Consider the following 14,336-nt stretch of genomic DNA (forward strand, 5'->3'; position numbering starts at 1 on the left):
CCAAAAAGAAGGGTTACCGAAAGTGATAATTTAACCTAAACACTAAAATCCAATTTTTAAATTTTCAACATGTGCAAATGTTCCATGAGTTCCTACAGAAAATATCAAACCAGCTTTTTTATTTTGCAAAACTTCTGTTACACCAAGGCTTTGGTCTGTTATTCCTTTTATTTTTCACTTATTTGAGAGCAGGAGGATTTAAAAAGAATAAAATCGAAAAAATTTAAATCGTACATGAAGTCGTATGGGACAACAGATTCATAGCGTAAATGTCCCAATTTGCTATTTTGTTTTGTGAGTATCAAGGTTGTAGCTTATTATTGAGGCAAATGTTGTTTAAGAGTTAATGTATAACAAAGTACAAATGTTATTATAGACAGTCAGGATCTGCCGCAGAGCAATTTGTCTTAGAATTTTAGCTGTTTTGTGTTTTGTAGGCAGTAGAATTATGAAATGTATTATATTCACCGTGTTCTTTGGGGTAAACAGTAATGTCTGTGGTGGTGATGGGGGGGGTTTCGTACAATTTGTGCATGGCAGCTGTTGTTTTTATCGCTCGACTAAACCACAGATAGAGCTGCAATCTGCATATTCCCCTCTGAAAGCAAGCCATTCTGCTCTGTTGTTATTAACCCCACACCCCCTGCCCACCGTACCACCCCCGTCTTGCCCTGAAATCATATTTGGAAACTTTCCCCACCAGGTGGAAGGTGTTTAGGGACAATTTGTCGTGGCTTGTTATATGGATGTGACCCTCTCCACCTCCGCTCCATTTAATGGGGAGGGTCCCCGGAAAGATAAAGGGTAATCAGTCTGTTCATACAAAGAAGTGGATAATTAGTCACTGAGGCAGTTTCCTGTCTGCATCGATGTAATGTGGAGGCTCATATTTTCAGGGGGAGAATTTCTGTCCTCCCTTGTAGTTGTAAAAACAGGTTCTTCTCATTGGGAACAAAATAGGGCTGCCCTTGGTAAGTGAAACTGAAAATTAAAAAAAAAAAAAGGAAAAATATTTTCTCTCTTACCTCCATTGCCTAATCTTCCTTTTATTGAATTTTAATTTTTTGTATCAAATCAAAATATTTATACATTAGATCGATTAATATGTATATTTATATGTGTGTGTGTGTGTGTGTGTATATACATATATATATATATATATATATACACATAAATATATAACCATAGACACACACACACATATATATGTTTATATATATATATATATATATATGTTGATCTCTGCTTCGAACCATTCAGTATGAAAGAAAGGGAATTACATGGTCACTGGTTATTGTTTATGTGTAATTTATGCATTTTATGTAAGTGTTTTCATAGAATCAATGAGTTTCCATTTAAAAAAAAACTGTAGACCTTCGAAATCCTCTTCCTCTTCTGCTTTCAACTGTTCCCTTCAGGGGTTGCAAAAGGGAATCACCTGCCTCCATCTAACCCTATTCTCGGCATCCTTTTTTCTCACATTAACTAACTAGATGTCTTCTGTCACGCCATCCATACATCTCCTCTTTGGTCTTCCTCTAGGCCTCCTGCCAGGCAGTTCCAACCTCAGCATCTTTCTGTTAATATATTCACTATCCCGCCTCTGTATATGTCCAAACCATCTCAGTCTGGCCTCTCTGACATTATTTTCAAACATCTAACATGTGCTGTCCCTCCATTCCTGATCCCATCCTGATATTCTTCACGCCCAAAGAGAACTTCAACATCTTCATTTGTGCTACCTCCTGCTCTGCTTCCTGTCATTTCCTCAACACACCTGTCTCTTAGCCACCTGTATGTATGATAGACCGTCTTGTTTACCTTTTTATTTTCATTCCTGCTGATACTCTTTTATCACACATTACACTTTTCACCACCTGTTCCAATTTACTCGCACGTGTCTCTTCACCTTGATCACTCTCTGTTCCTCTGGATTGTTAATCAAGAGTACTTAAAACTCCTCCAACTCTTTTTCTGTATTCCCTGTGGCCACACCGTTCCACTTGGCTCTGTTCTGTCATGCTGCAGCAAATCTTCTCTTTTCCAGGGCTGTATCTGAAATAGTGATTTTCCCTGATTTTCCCTGAAATCCCTGATTTTCCCCACCTGCACCCTGCTCTCACTACAGATCACAATGTCATCTGCAAACATCATAGTCCATGTTGATTCCTATCTAGCCTCACCTACCTGCCTGTCAATCACTAAAGCAAACAAGAAGGGACACAAAGCTGAACATTGACGTAGTTTTAGTCCTACCTCACCCATGAACTTTTGCTGCAGCACAACTTGCTGCTGTCTCACAGCTCGCACACTGGTCCCTCATCAGTCTAACACTTCTTCAGCGCTCCAGACATCCTCATGCAGTACAATAATTCCCCTTTCAGCACCCTGGTGTATGTTTTCCCTAGATCTACAGACAAAATGCTCTGACCCTCTCTGTCCTTCTCTATCAACATTTTCAAAGAAAATACTGCATCTGAAGTGCTCTTTCTTTGCATGAAACCACACTAAATAACACAAATGCCCATAACTCACTATATGTCTCCCTTGTTCACCAACTCACCTCAAATCATCAGACATCCTCTCACTCTTCAATTTTAGAGATTTTTGCAAATCCAAGTTTAACAATCACTCAAAAACTCTACTGCTACCTTTCCTAGACACTTCCATACCTCCATAGCTATATAATAAGAATTTACTGTCTTTCCACTCCTCATCCATTTCAATATCCTCTTCACTTCACCTTTACTAATCTTCGCTACTTTGTGGTCCATGACAGTCATCGCTTCTACTCTAATTTTCCACATTTATCAACCGCTCAAAGTGCTCTTTCCATCTTCTCTTCCCACTTCCGGGACCTGTCAATACATTTCCCCCTCTATCCTTCCTTCCTACTCCTGTCTACTCTCTTCAGTCCCCGCTATGTCCCAATTCTCTCCAGTCATCTTGAAGCAACTCATCTCCACAGAGAGCCTCTCCCAACCCCTCCCTGAAAACCACGCAACTTCCTTTATCATCTTCCACAACTTTGTCCTCTGCTCTGACTTTGTCCTCTTTTCTTCCTTGACACCACAGTCCCGCTACACACCACCATCCTATACTGTCTGGTTAAATTCCCACCACCCCTATTTTGCAGTCACTGAGTTACCTCAGATTATATCCTTTATACAGATGTAGTCTCCCTGCAAGCTCCTACCTTCACTCTAATAAGTCACCATATATTTCTGCCAGTTCTGGCAGAAAGTTTTCACTACAGCCATTTCCATCTGTTTCGTAAAGTCCACGGCCATCTGTCCCTCTGCAGTCCTATCCCGGATACCAGTCTTGCCCATAATTTCCTCATCACCTCTGGTGCCTGTTCCAAAATATCCACTAATTACCACTCTGTCACCTCTGGGGATAATATGCATTATTTCATCTGTAGAAATTCCCCTATTCTTCTTATTCACATCCGACCTGCGGGGAATAAGCACTATCAACACTGAGCATCACACCTTCAATTTCTAGCTTCAGACTCATCACTGTATCTGACACTCTCCTCAGTGTGTCAGATACACCTTTATGATTCTAGTGATTATTTCAAGCAAATATAAAAAGAAAGACACCTCAAAGAAACAGAAAAAATGGTTACATACCAAAAATTTAGATTGTTTTTAATTTCCCATTTTTACTTTACGTGGAAAGTCAACAGAATACTTGCATTGCTTATCAGACTAATTAATTGAAATCTGGGTGCTATTTTTCAGATTATCGATTCTTAGTTGATTTGAAAAGTATCATCCGAGCCTTGATTTCATGAAACCTGGCTTTCATGGCTTCATGAAACCTTCTCTATTGGAATCTCTATCAGAATCCCTTCTGTTCATGGAAGGGTTTTTGATTAATTTCCACACAAGTTTTTATTTTTCATCAATACTGTATACATTTTGTATTTATTTATTCTGAACCAGTTCATTGAGAGAAAAACTAAATCTTACATTCAGACAGTAACACAGTTGGTTCAAACTCTGAAGCCAGCCAGTGAGGGCCACCTCTGTCCGATGTGTTATCAGGACATTGTGCCTCAGGGGCGAAATTGTAGTGAGGGATGGGAAAATTATATTTGTCTTTCACATTCAGATCCCTGATGCCCCTTAGTGTCTTTTGCTTTGGCTAACAAAAAACTAAGTGAGTAGGATGCCGTTCTGTTTATTTGCATCTGTGTTTCTTTACTATTTACTTGCTTGTAACAGTTGTAACAGATAGACCTTGTGTCTGCTTTCACATGTTCATACCCCTTAGAATTGTCAACATTTTTTCCTTCAAAATATGATTTCAGCAAACTGCTACCTTTTTTTTTTTTAGGAAAAATTCTGTCGTTGTTGGTCAGTTACTTTTCACAACCTTTTAAATAGAGCAAGGACAATCCACCTTAATCATAATTTAAGTTACTGCATTAACAAAAATATACCGAAGTTACATCATGACCTGTTACTCTTAGCACGGGATATGACAAAACAGATTGTCCGTGATGGCAATGAGTCTTCCAGATTATCTTACCTGTAAAGTGCCAACCATAGGTCACAGTCTAATGGATGCCAAACCTGAACCATTCAAAGACACAATCTTGTCACAAGAAGTTGTAAGATGTACTGTAAGTCATGGTGCATGAAAAATGGAGCAATTATGAGGAAAATATTGAAGAAGTGCCGCCAGGTAGGTGGGGATCACTTAGATTTCATTAAGTGAAAATAGAGGGCTGAGGCAAGGAGTTAAAATCTGCACCTTCACCAACTGATTTCCATTTTTTTTTCCCAAAAACATTGTTTTGGACTTTATTCAGTCAATTCACAAAGGGTGGGTCTCTGACGAGGAAGACAATCTATATGCTTTATGCCTCCTTTGCAGAATCTCTTCTTGGATTTGTCCTCCCCGATCACCTTGTTTCCCCTTTGTGTCATGACCGACTCGGTGTTAGGAGGGTAGGTTTGTTTTAAATCAAAACAAGAGGACAACCCAATACCAAATGAAGGAGCTTTATCAGATCACATTCCCGTCTCTGCAGCATCTGTGAGACAGCAACACCTGGAATGTGTCAGGTTTCAGTCTGATCAGGGGATTGTGTTGGTGGGTGGAGGTTTGATATGAAAGAGGAAATAGATGATGTTAAGCTAAGCCATGCCAACAACATTTTCTTTTGCTCGGACAATGTTATTTGGTATATCGGGAAGATTCATGAAACATGCTCTAATTAATACAGATGATTTTTTTATGGTTTTAAGCCCAAGTTCAATGAGAATATATTTTTCAATCTTTTCACTTCTTGATATATTCCAATCTATTGATCGGGTATGTTTTTTTATGAGATTTGCCGAAATTCAAATGCTCCCCTTGGATACATTTTATAACACTTCACTGTTATTATCATGTTTAGTTTATGATGGACCATAGTCTTCTTGCATAGAAAACAAAAAAGCTTTGAAAGTGGATTGGAAGCATTACTGGCTCCTAGTTCTATTTAGTTAGCTGTTTATCATGTGACATTCCCTGTAAAGGAAGACAGAGGGGAGAACAAAAAAAAATATCCACACAGGTTGTGGGGAGAACGAAAAAATCCCAGTGAAATTACCCATCTGGATTCAATTAAAACATTTTTTCTTTGGAACTTTTGATCCCCTAGTGAAGTCTGCTTTGTCAGAGCCACTCCTTTTATTTAGGGATTTCCACTTGACCTCACCTGATAATGTGTTAATATACAGGCTATCCAGGATGAAACCTCTATTTTTTTCTGTAGAGACCATCTTTACAAATCTTATTCGAAGATGGCTCTCCTATCCCCCTCCTGTTCCTTTTTTCCTTAATTTTAGGCCGCTACTATTATCTGCTGTCCATTACTCACAAGTAGTCAGCTGTTGGACAATGCAGAAATAGTATCAATAAACATTATCATAAATTAAGTACCAGTGGGGTTCATATGCTCCAACTGTATTTGATGTGACGCACAAAATTACGATATTTCACATCTTAATGTTTTAATTTAATTGTAGAGTCCCCAATATTCACTCAATACTTTTAATGTCATGATGACAATTTTAGGTGTGATAAATCATTAGAAACCTGTCAGATCTGTTGAAATTGAAATGGCTTGTCTCTGTATGTTATATTTTCAATATGGCATGAAAGCAGCACAAGATACAAAATGCCAGTGTCAGACAGTTGAACCCCCTACTGAAGTTACTCGTATGCAATGTCTGCTCAATACTGTATCTGATCAAATATTTAAGTAGAGTCAAGTTGAAATTTATTTACATGGCACCAAATCACATTACAGTTGCTTTGCCTTTACATGTTGGGTCAAGAACATACTCTCGAAAATTATTTGTAATAACACATCATTTCCCTATGAGGAAGAACTTGGTGACAGTCGCAAGGCAAACTGCATTTTACTGGGCAGAAACCTTGGACAGTTCTTAGCTCAATGTGGGCAGTCTTCTGTCTTGACCATTCATGGTAAAACAAAAAAAGAGCAAAAGAGAAGGACCAAGATACAGAAATCATGAGTGTAATGGGGACATGATAAGAGTATGAAGGTTGAGAAACATGAACAAATGTTCTAGTACTACTAATACCAATAGTGCTGAGAGTTCTATGGTAACAGCTAAAATTAAAAACAATAAGTTTTATATTCATAAAAGAAATAGTAGTGATGGACACCTTGTGAGACCATTGCAACAAATAACCCAAGGCCTCGGGACAAGATATGAGGTTACTATCATGCATCGATGATAGGACACTAGTGTAGACAGTACAGGAAGTCTGGAAGGAACGGGGGGGGGGACCTCATGGGAAATCCCAGGGCACACGATGCCAATGGAAGTATTACTTGGTGTAAAGTACCCTAACTATAAGCTTGCCACAAAAGGAAGGTTTTAAGCCTATTCTTAAACAAAAAGAGGATGTCCGCCCTGTGATTCCAAAGAAGAGAAGCTTGTTAACTGAATTCTCTGGCTCCAATTCAGCTCTTAGAAACTCTAGGGACCCCAAATAGCCTGGTGTCCCAGGAGAATAAAGATCTGACTGGGTGAGCTCTTTGAGAAACTGTATGATGGCACCTGGCCATTTAGGGATTCATAGGTAAGAGGAAGGGTATTAAATTATATTATGAATTGTAAAGACTGCTAGAGGCCCAAAACTGGAGATTTATGATAAGTTATACTAGATTTTGTTATTACATGTGTAGCAGCATGTTGAATCCGCTGTCATTTTCAACGGCTTATTACAACAAACAACAAAAAGCATGAATTAGTTTTGCTGTATCTGTCTGAGGCAGAAAATGCCTGATTTTCACAATATTAGGCATTAAGTGAGAGAAGGCAGTGCCTAATATGTTTTTATGTGGGAGTTTAATGACAAATTCTGGCCAAATATAACTCCAAAGTTTCTAGCAGTGGTGTTGGAGACCATCCAGAGTAGCCATATTTAAGATAAGATGTTCCCATGATGTTTTGACGCCAGAATGAGGACTCCTCAAAATTAGGCAACAAAACATTGGTAGTCCTCCAGATATTCATCTTTTTAAGATGTGTTGATCTTAATAAACCCACTGGTGTCATCTGGCTTCAGTAATAGATACAACTGGGTGTCATCGGCATATCGGTGGATATTTATGGATAATATTACCTAAAACAATCATATACAGGGTGAAAATTAGTGGCTCAAGCAGAGAGCCTTTCAGAACATTAAAGCTTAGTTTTGTTCATGCAAAGGACATGTTCACAAGTACAAATTGAGATCTCTCAGATAGATAGGTGTTGATCCAGTCCAGTGCAGGTCCTTCAATGGCAATCAAATACATCAGCCTTTTTAATGAGATTTGATGATCAATGGTATCGAGTGTGACCCTGAGATCTAGAAAAAAAAACTACAGAGATAAGTCCTTTATCTGATGCATGTGAAAGGTCATTTGTAACTTCAAACAATGCCGTCTCTGCTATAATACATCCTAAAGCCTGATTTAAAAGCTGCAAATAGCCCAATTCTATGAGGAAAATCACATACTTGAATCACTCTCGGAGGAAAATTATGAAGAAATGGGCATTTCAAAAAAGTTCTATTGATGCCTAAAACCTCTTGATTACTAGCAGGCTTTTCTAGGAGGGGTTTGATTATAGCTTCCTTAAATGACCATGGTATATTGTCTATTAGAAAAGATGAGTTTAGTATATCTAGGTGTCTAGATTGCATTTCTCACATTTAGTTGGCCAGTGGTCAAAAAGACACGTAGTTGGTCCATTATTGTGGATAGATGCTTAAACTCGATGGGAAAGAAGCATTCACACAGTCACAAACAACACAAACACACATATGCATAAACTGGCACAGAAAGGAGCAGGTACAGTATTTTTGCATTTTGTTCACACTGTGAAGATTATCATACAATGTTATAGAAGCACTTGAGTGTCTCACAGATTTGAATATCATCTTCTGATTGGGCCAGAGAGTCAATAGAGTCGATATCATGGTTTCCTTCTTTCAATCTTATTTTCAAATACTCCCCCCCCAAAATGTCTTCTGGTAATTTCCTGTACATGCTTAGCTGCAGAAGATTTCATTGATGTTTTTAGAATGGCTCCTGCAAGTTTTTGTTCATTTTAAAAAAATGGGCTGATCACGAGATCCTCTGCCAATTTGCATGCATTTTGCTGTATTTTTCAATACTTGGACACCCCTCTAACTTTTGTTTAAAGTTATGTAAGAGCCGTGCAGATTGCTGCAATAATTTTGAGGTATTTACATATGAAGGCTCAGTCTGAATGATATAGAATTTACAACCTACAGTATAGCTATGTTTGCAGAGTAAGCATACTGGTTTTGTGGTGTGAAAAACGGCTGGCAGGATTCTTCTTCTCACTCTTTATTTTGGTTGTTTCTGGGTTCCTCCATAAAGACCCACATTGATCAGCAGGCTCATGTTTATATACAACATTCATGAGGTGTTTTGCGCAGCTGGACTGAGATTCATAAAGAGAACATTCACTGCAGATGAGTTTGGGTTTAAAAAAATTAATTTGTTTTGGCACAAGCAGTTTTCAGCTTCCATGCATGGAAAAAAAAAATTATTATGGACCTTCTAGGTGCAGGTAAAAGTAGGCAAATATAACCCTGCCTTAGTTTTATATTTGTGGGCGCAGGACTGAAAACAAAAAAGGTAGATACATTTTTTTATTAATTTGTATTTGGACAGACTATCCCTTAAATGAGTGTATATATTTCACAGCATTGTATAAATCAAGACATGTCTTTACTGGGGCCAGAATGAATGACTATTTGTAGAAGTTTTGAGAAACCATGAAGACAAGATCCACCAAGTTTTGGGGGATCTTATTACTGCTCCAAAGGCAAAAAATTGGAATGGCTTTTGGTGAAGTTTGGAGTATTCACAAAAACACCATCCATCCATCTATCTTCCCCTGCTTATCTGGAGTCGGGTAACGGGGGCAGCAATGAGGTCCAGACCTCCCCCCCCGCCACACGGTCCAGCTCCTCTGGGGATACACAAAGGTGTTCCCAGGCCAGCCTGGTGACATAGTCTCTCCAGCGTGTTCTGGGTCTTCATCGTGGTCTCCTTCCCAGATGGACAGGCCCAGACTACCTCCCACGGGAGGCATCCAGGAGGCATCCTGACCAGATGCCCCAGCCACCTCATCTGGCTCTTCTCTATGCGAAGGAGCAGCGGCACTACTCTTGGCTCACCCCAGACGTCAAACCTTCTCATGCTATCTCTAAGGGAGAGTCCAGCCACCCTGCGGAGGAAACTCTTTTCGGTAGCCTGTATCCCCAATCTCATTTTCGGTCACTACCCACAGCTCGTGACCATAGGTGAGGGTGGGAACATAGATCGACCAGTGAACTGAAAGCAATAGTCTCCTCTTCTACCCTTGCCTCGCTTTCATTTTCCTCATTCATCAGCTCTTCAAAGTACTCTTTCCATCTTCCCATCACTCTTCAAGCATCTGTCAATACATTTCCCTCAATCTTTAATCATCCAGACGTGCTGCACACCCTTTCCATCTCTCTCTATTTCCCCAACCTGTATAGATCCTTCTCTCCCTCCTTTCTGCCCAACTGAGCATACAAGTCATCAAAGACCCTTTTTTTGCCTTTGCCACCTCTATCTTTACCTTACCCAGTATTTCCCTGTACTCCTGTCTGTTGTCTTCAGTCCCCTCAGTGTCCCACTTCTTCTTTGCTAATCGCTTTCTTTGTATATACACCTGCACTTCCTCATTCCAACATCAAGTCTCCATATCTATTTTCCCCCCAGATGATACACCAAGTACTCTTCTGCCTGTCTCACTGATAACATTAGTTGTAGTTGTCCAGTCATCTGGAAGCTCTCCCAGACCACCCAGAGCCTTTCTCAACTCCTGCCTGAAAACCATACAACACTCCTCCTTTTCAACTTCCACAACTTTGTCCTATGTTCTGCTTTTGTCCTCTTGATCTTCCTTGTCACCAGAGTCCTATGCTGTCTGGCAACACACTCACCAACAAGATGTAGTCTAACTGGGTGCGCCTACCGCCAGTCTTACAAGTTACCCTATGTTCCTGTGTCTTATGGAAATAAGTGTTCACGACAGCCATTTCCATCCTTTTTGCAAAACGTACCTCCATCTGTCCCTCTGTGTTCCTATCCTGTATACCAAATATGCCCATCACCTCTTAATCCCCTCTATTGCCTGCCCAGCATGCCCATTGAAGTCTTGACCAATTACCACTCTCTCATCGCTGGGGATTCTCCATCACTTCATCTAACTTATTCCAGAACTTCCCCTTCTCCTCTAACACACATCCCACCTGCAGGGCATACCTTCTAATAACATTGAGCATCACACCTTCAATTTCCAGTTTCAGACTCATAAGTCTATCTGACATTCTTTTCACCTCCTGAACATTCTTAACAAAATCCTCCTTCAAGATAACTCCTACTCCATTTCTCTTCCTGTCAATACCATGATAGTACAGCTTAAAGCCTGCTCTTAAACTTCTAACCTTACTACTTTTCCACCTGATCTGCTGGACACACAATATATCCACCTTCCTTCTCTGCATCATGTCGACCAATTCTACCTTTTCCAGTCATTGTCCCAATATTCAAGGTCATACTCTGACTCCCAGAGTCTTTCCTTTTCTCCTCTCTCTGCTTCCAAACATATCTTCCTCCTCTCCTTCTTTGACTCACAGTAACCCAATTTCCATTGGGAGGTACCTGTAGGCCATTGTTACCGCTGGTTGTTGTTGTTGTTAACCCGGTCCTCGACCGATTTGGTATGAGATGATTAGATTTGATTCCCAACCCTCTGCATTCATCCAGGCTTGGGACCAGCTCAGGCAGACACTGGTCGGTGCCCCTCCAGGGCTGGCTCAGGGAGTCACTGGCCCATGCCGCCCTGAGGCTGCATTGCAATTCCTCTTCAATGCATTTCCATTTTGTTTGTCCAAAACAGTGTATTTGTAAACTTGGAAAAGAATGATCCTGCCATTCTGGTGAACTGATCTGTCCTGTCAACCATTTCCTCCCTGTCGGGTCTCATTTCCTCAATATGATCAGTTTCTGTGTCACATGCCGATAGCGCAGTCAAACGTTTATAGGCACTGCAATTGGTTGTTTGCGCGTCACTTGCAGCCTGCTCTGTTATCTGTGGATATACTGGCAGAAAGCACGCTTGGTCTTTGTTATTTGGTAACCATGGAAACCCTTCTGTCGCTCTATTGTTCCAGCAAAGATCCAACACTCAGTTTCTACATTGACTTTTTTGATGGCTTTTCTAAATGAAAATGTGTACAAATAGAATCATTCATTCATCCAACTTGGCTCTTACAACTGCTAAAAAAAATGAAGCTCGAGGAGGAGGCTGGTCCAACAGGATATTATGTTAACTGTATTTCAAATAATTTATGAATATCACTTCTTTCTAAACTATATTGCACCAATTTCCTTAGTACTCAATAGTCATTACTTGTCTACAGCACTTGTAAAGATGTGCTACATCGGCACATCGAATTACAATTCATACAGAAATACAGATAATCCACATTCCTCATTTATTATCTTTTAAAGATTTGCCAGCAAAGACAGGATGGCTTATTTTAAGTTGATTGACTTGGATATGTCTTTTTGAACACATTGAGTGGGATACAATGGACAGCTGTAGTTGTCCATTGTAGTTATGATGTCCATTGTAGCTATGATGACGTAGCGCAGGTCATTGTGTAGAGGTGGATCCAATCTGGCAGCCCAGTCACAAACTTCCATTTTTTTTCTAACTTGTAATTAAAATGGACTTGACAGCTACTGCTCTCTACTTTTTACAGGATGTCAGTCAGGGAGCGGAGCTAGCAGAACAAGAGGACCCTCCAAAGACTCGGGACCAGGAGTAATACAAATGATCTAACCAGTAAAACTGGAGCCATGTCATTCAAACCAGCAATAAACTGATGAAATTCTCATGTTTCATCTTTTAATTAGTTCATCTGTGTCCAACTTAACTATTTTACAGCTTTGTTTACTGGAAAAAACTCAATCCATCTATCCATCCATCCCCCTTCTTCCGCTTATCGGCTTGCACCACTCCTTCCATGGTTTTTTACCTTGGCAGTCACCAAGCCACGTGCCACTTGGCTTGCCTGTGCCTGTCAGCTGCCTCTGTAGTTGGGCCTGCCAGGTCTGACTGGTATCCTCCCTCAGCATCGGAGCCAGCTCACTATCATGTGGTGATCAGCTGACAACTCTGCCAGTCTTTTCACCCGAATGTCCAGAACATGCAGAAAATCTGACACGATCACCAGGGTGATCATCAAACTGTGGCCTGAGGTGCACATGTGTACACCTTTGTGTAAACCCAGAATTCCAGAAACAAAACACAACTCCGATTCAGATCAGGGCTACTGTTCCTCCCAATCAGGCCTTTCCAAGTATCGTGGTTGCTGCCCACATGATCGCTGAAGTCCCCCCGTAAGATAAGGGAGGCCCAACAGGAGTGCCCCTTCAAGGACTCCAAACTGGATGGGTTGTCTGAACTGCTGTTGGGTGCAGAGGGGGTGCCTTGTGCACCAGCTCAGGCTCCTTCCCACATGAGGGAGTATTCCTAGAGCCAGGTTCTGTGGCTCAGACCCCCAAGGTCCCCTACTTCAGCTACCAACCAGCTCACATTGCACTCAACCCCCTTGGCCCCTCCAACGGGTGGCAAGCCCAAGGAAAGGGGGACTCGTGTTGCCCTTTCGAGCGGCGCACTATGTGTGTAGGCCCGGCCACCAGGCATTCGCTATCATGCCCTGGTTCCAGGGAGGGACCCCAGTGACCCACCTTCAGGCAAGGGAAAACTAGGTCCATTTGTCGTCTTTGTCTTCTGAGCCATGCTTTGTCTGGTCCCTCACCTGGTACCTGTTTGCCCAATGTGACCTTATCAAGGGCATGAAGTCCCAGACAACTTAGCCCCTAGGATCACTGGGATGCATAAACCCCTCCACCACAATAAGGTGACAGCTCAAGGAGGGATAAAAAAAAACAACTCTAGGAAATTGCCAACTGTTTGAAATTAAAGGTGCTGTAACTTTTTGTTTTGTTTTTAGCAGCTGTCAATTAGCTGAATGTTGAAATATGCAGTAAAACTTGAGCAATCATTCAGTAAACTCTGAGTGTTCCTGTTTACAGAGGTTACATATACTTGAAGATTTTTTTTTCAAACTTCCTGGAAAAAAATTCAGTCAATGAGTTCATAAAATAGCAATTGAAGAACAATTTTATTATTGACTCTAGATTTCAGTTGATTTCAGTGATCTCGTCAGGGGTTTAGCATCGTCACAAGTCACAACCACAACAACAAACATTCAAAAATGTGCATTTTCAAAAAACAATCGTTGGATTCCGGTTGACTATTACATATTGGACTGACATGGAGGTAAATACGACTGGACAAAGAATCTTGTACGGAATACAAAGTGCAGAGTGCAATGTCTAAGTAATAAGGTAATTATCCATAAGAGTTATGTGTTCAGTGAGGCAGTAAAAAGATGAGGGAATTTGATTTTTCAAATAAAGTGATGATCTGGTAAAAATGTTTTTGTGCATGACATGGTAACCAAGAGGATATGGGGATTCACGAATTTAGCACAATAGTGGTGTGTTCTACTGCCAGATACTGCTGGCAGTTCTGTTCTGTTCTTCCAGAGAGAAGTTAGAATAGGTTGTGCCCAGGATGTGATGGGTCATCAATGATGTTCCTAACTCTGGAAGAGCATAGATCATGAAAGGTTTGTGCACATTTGATTCTTCTGCTGTCCTGGTTGTCAGTTCA

General features: G+C 40.6%; 1 protein-coding gene across 3 annotated transcripts in view; it reads left to right on the forward strand.

The window, feature by feature from the left end:
- Nucleotides 1-12,508, forward strand: part of stab1 (stabilin 1) — a 101,726-nt gene extending 89,218 nt beyond the window's left edge. For all 3 annotated transcript variants that reach the window (XM_086150060.1, XM_086150059.1, XM_086150061.1), the window contains one exon: nt 12,355-12,508. In XM_086150060.1, the coding sequence (XP_086006186.1) occupies nt 12,355-12,420 (66 nt within the window). In that variant the 3' untranslated portion in view covers nt 12,421-12,508. The remainder of the gene's footprint in view (nt 1-12,354) is intronic.
- The last annotated feature ends 1,828 nt before the right edge of the window (nt 12,509-14,336 follow it).

This window comes from Fistularia commersonii, chromosome 7 (genome assembly GCF_037954325.1).
Source record: "Fistularia commersonii isolate RoL2024-O1a breed Wild chromosome 7, RoL_Fcom_v1.0, whole genome shotgun sequence".
Classification (NCBI taxonomy): domain Eukaryota; kingdom Metazoa; phylum Chordata; class Actinopteri; order Syngnathiformes; family Fistulariidae; genus Fistularia; species Fistularia commersonii.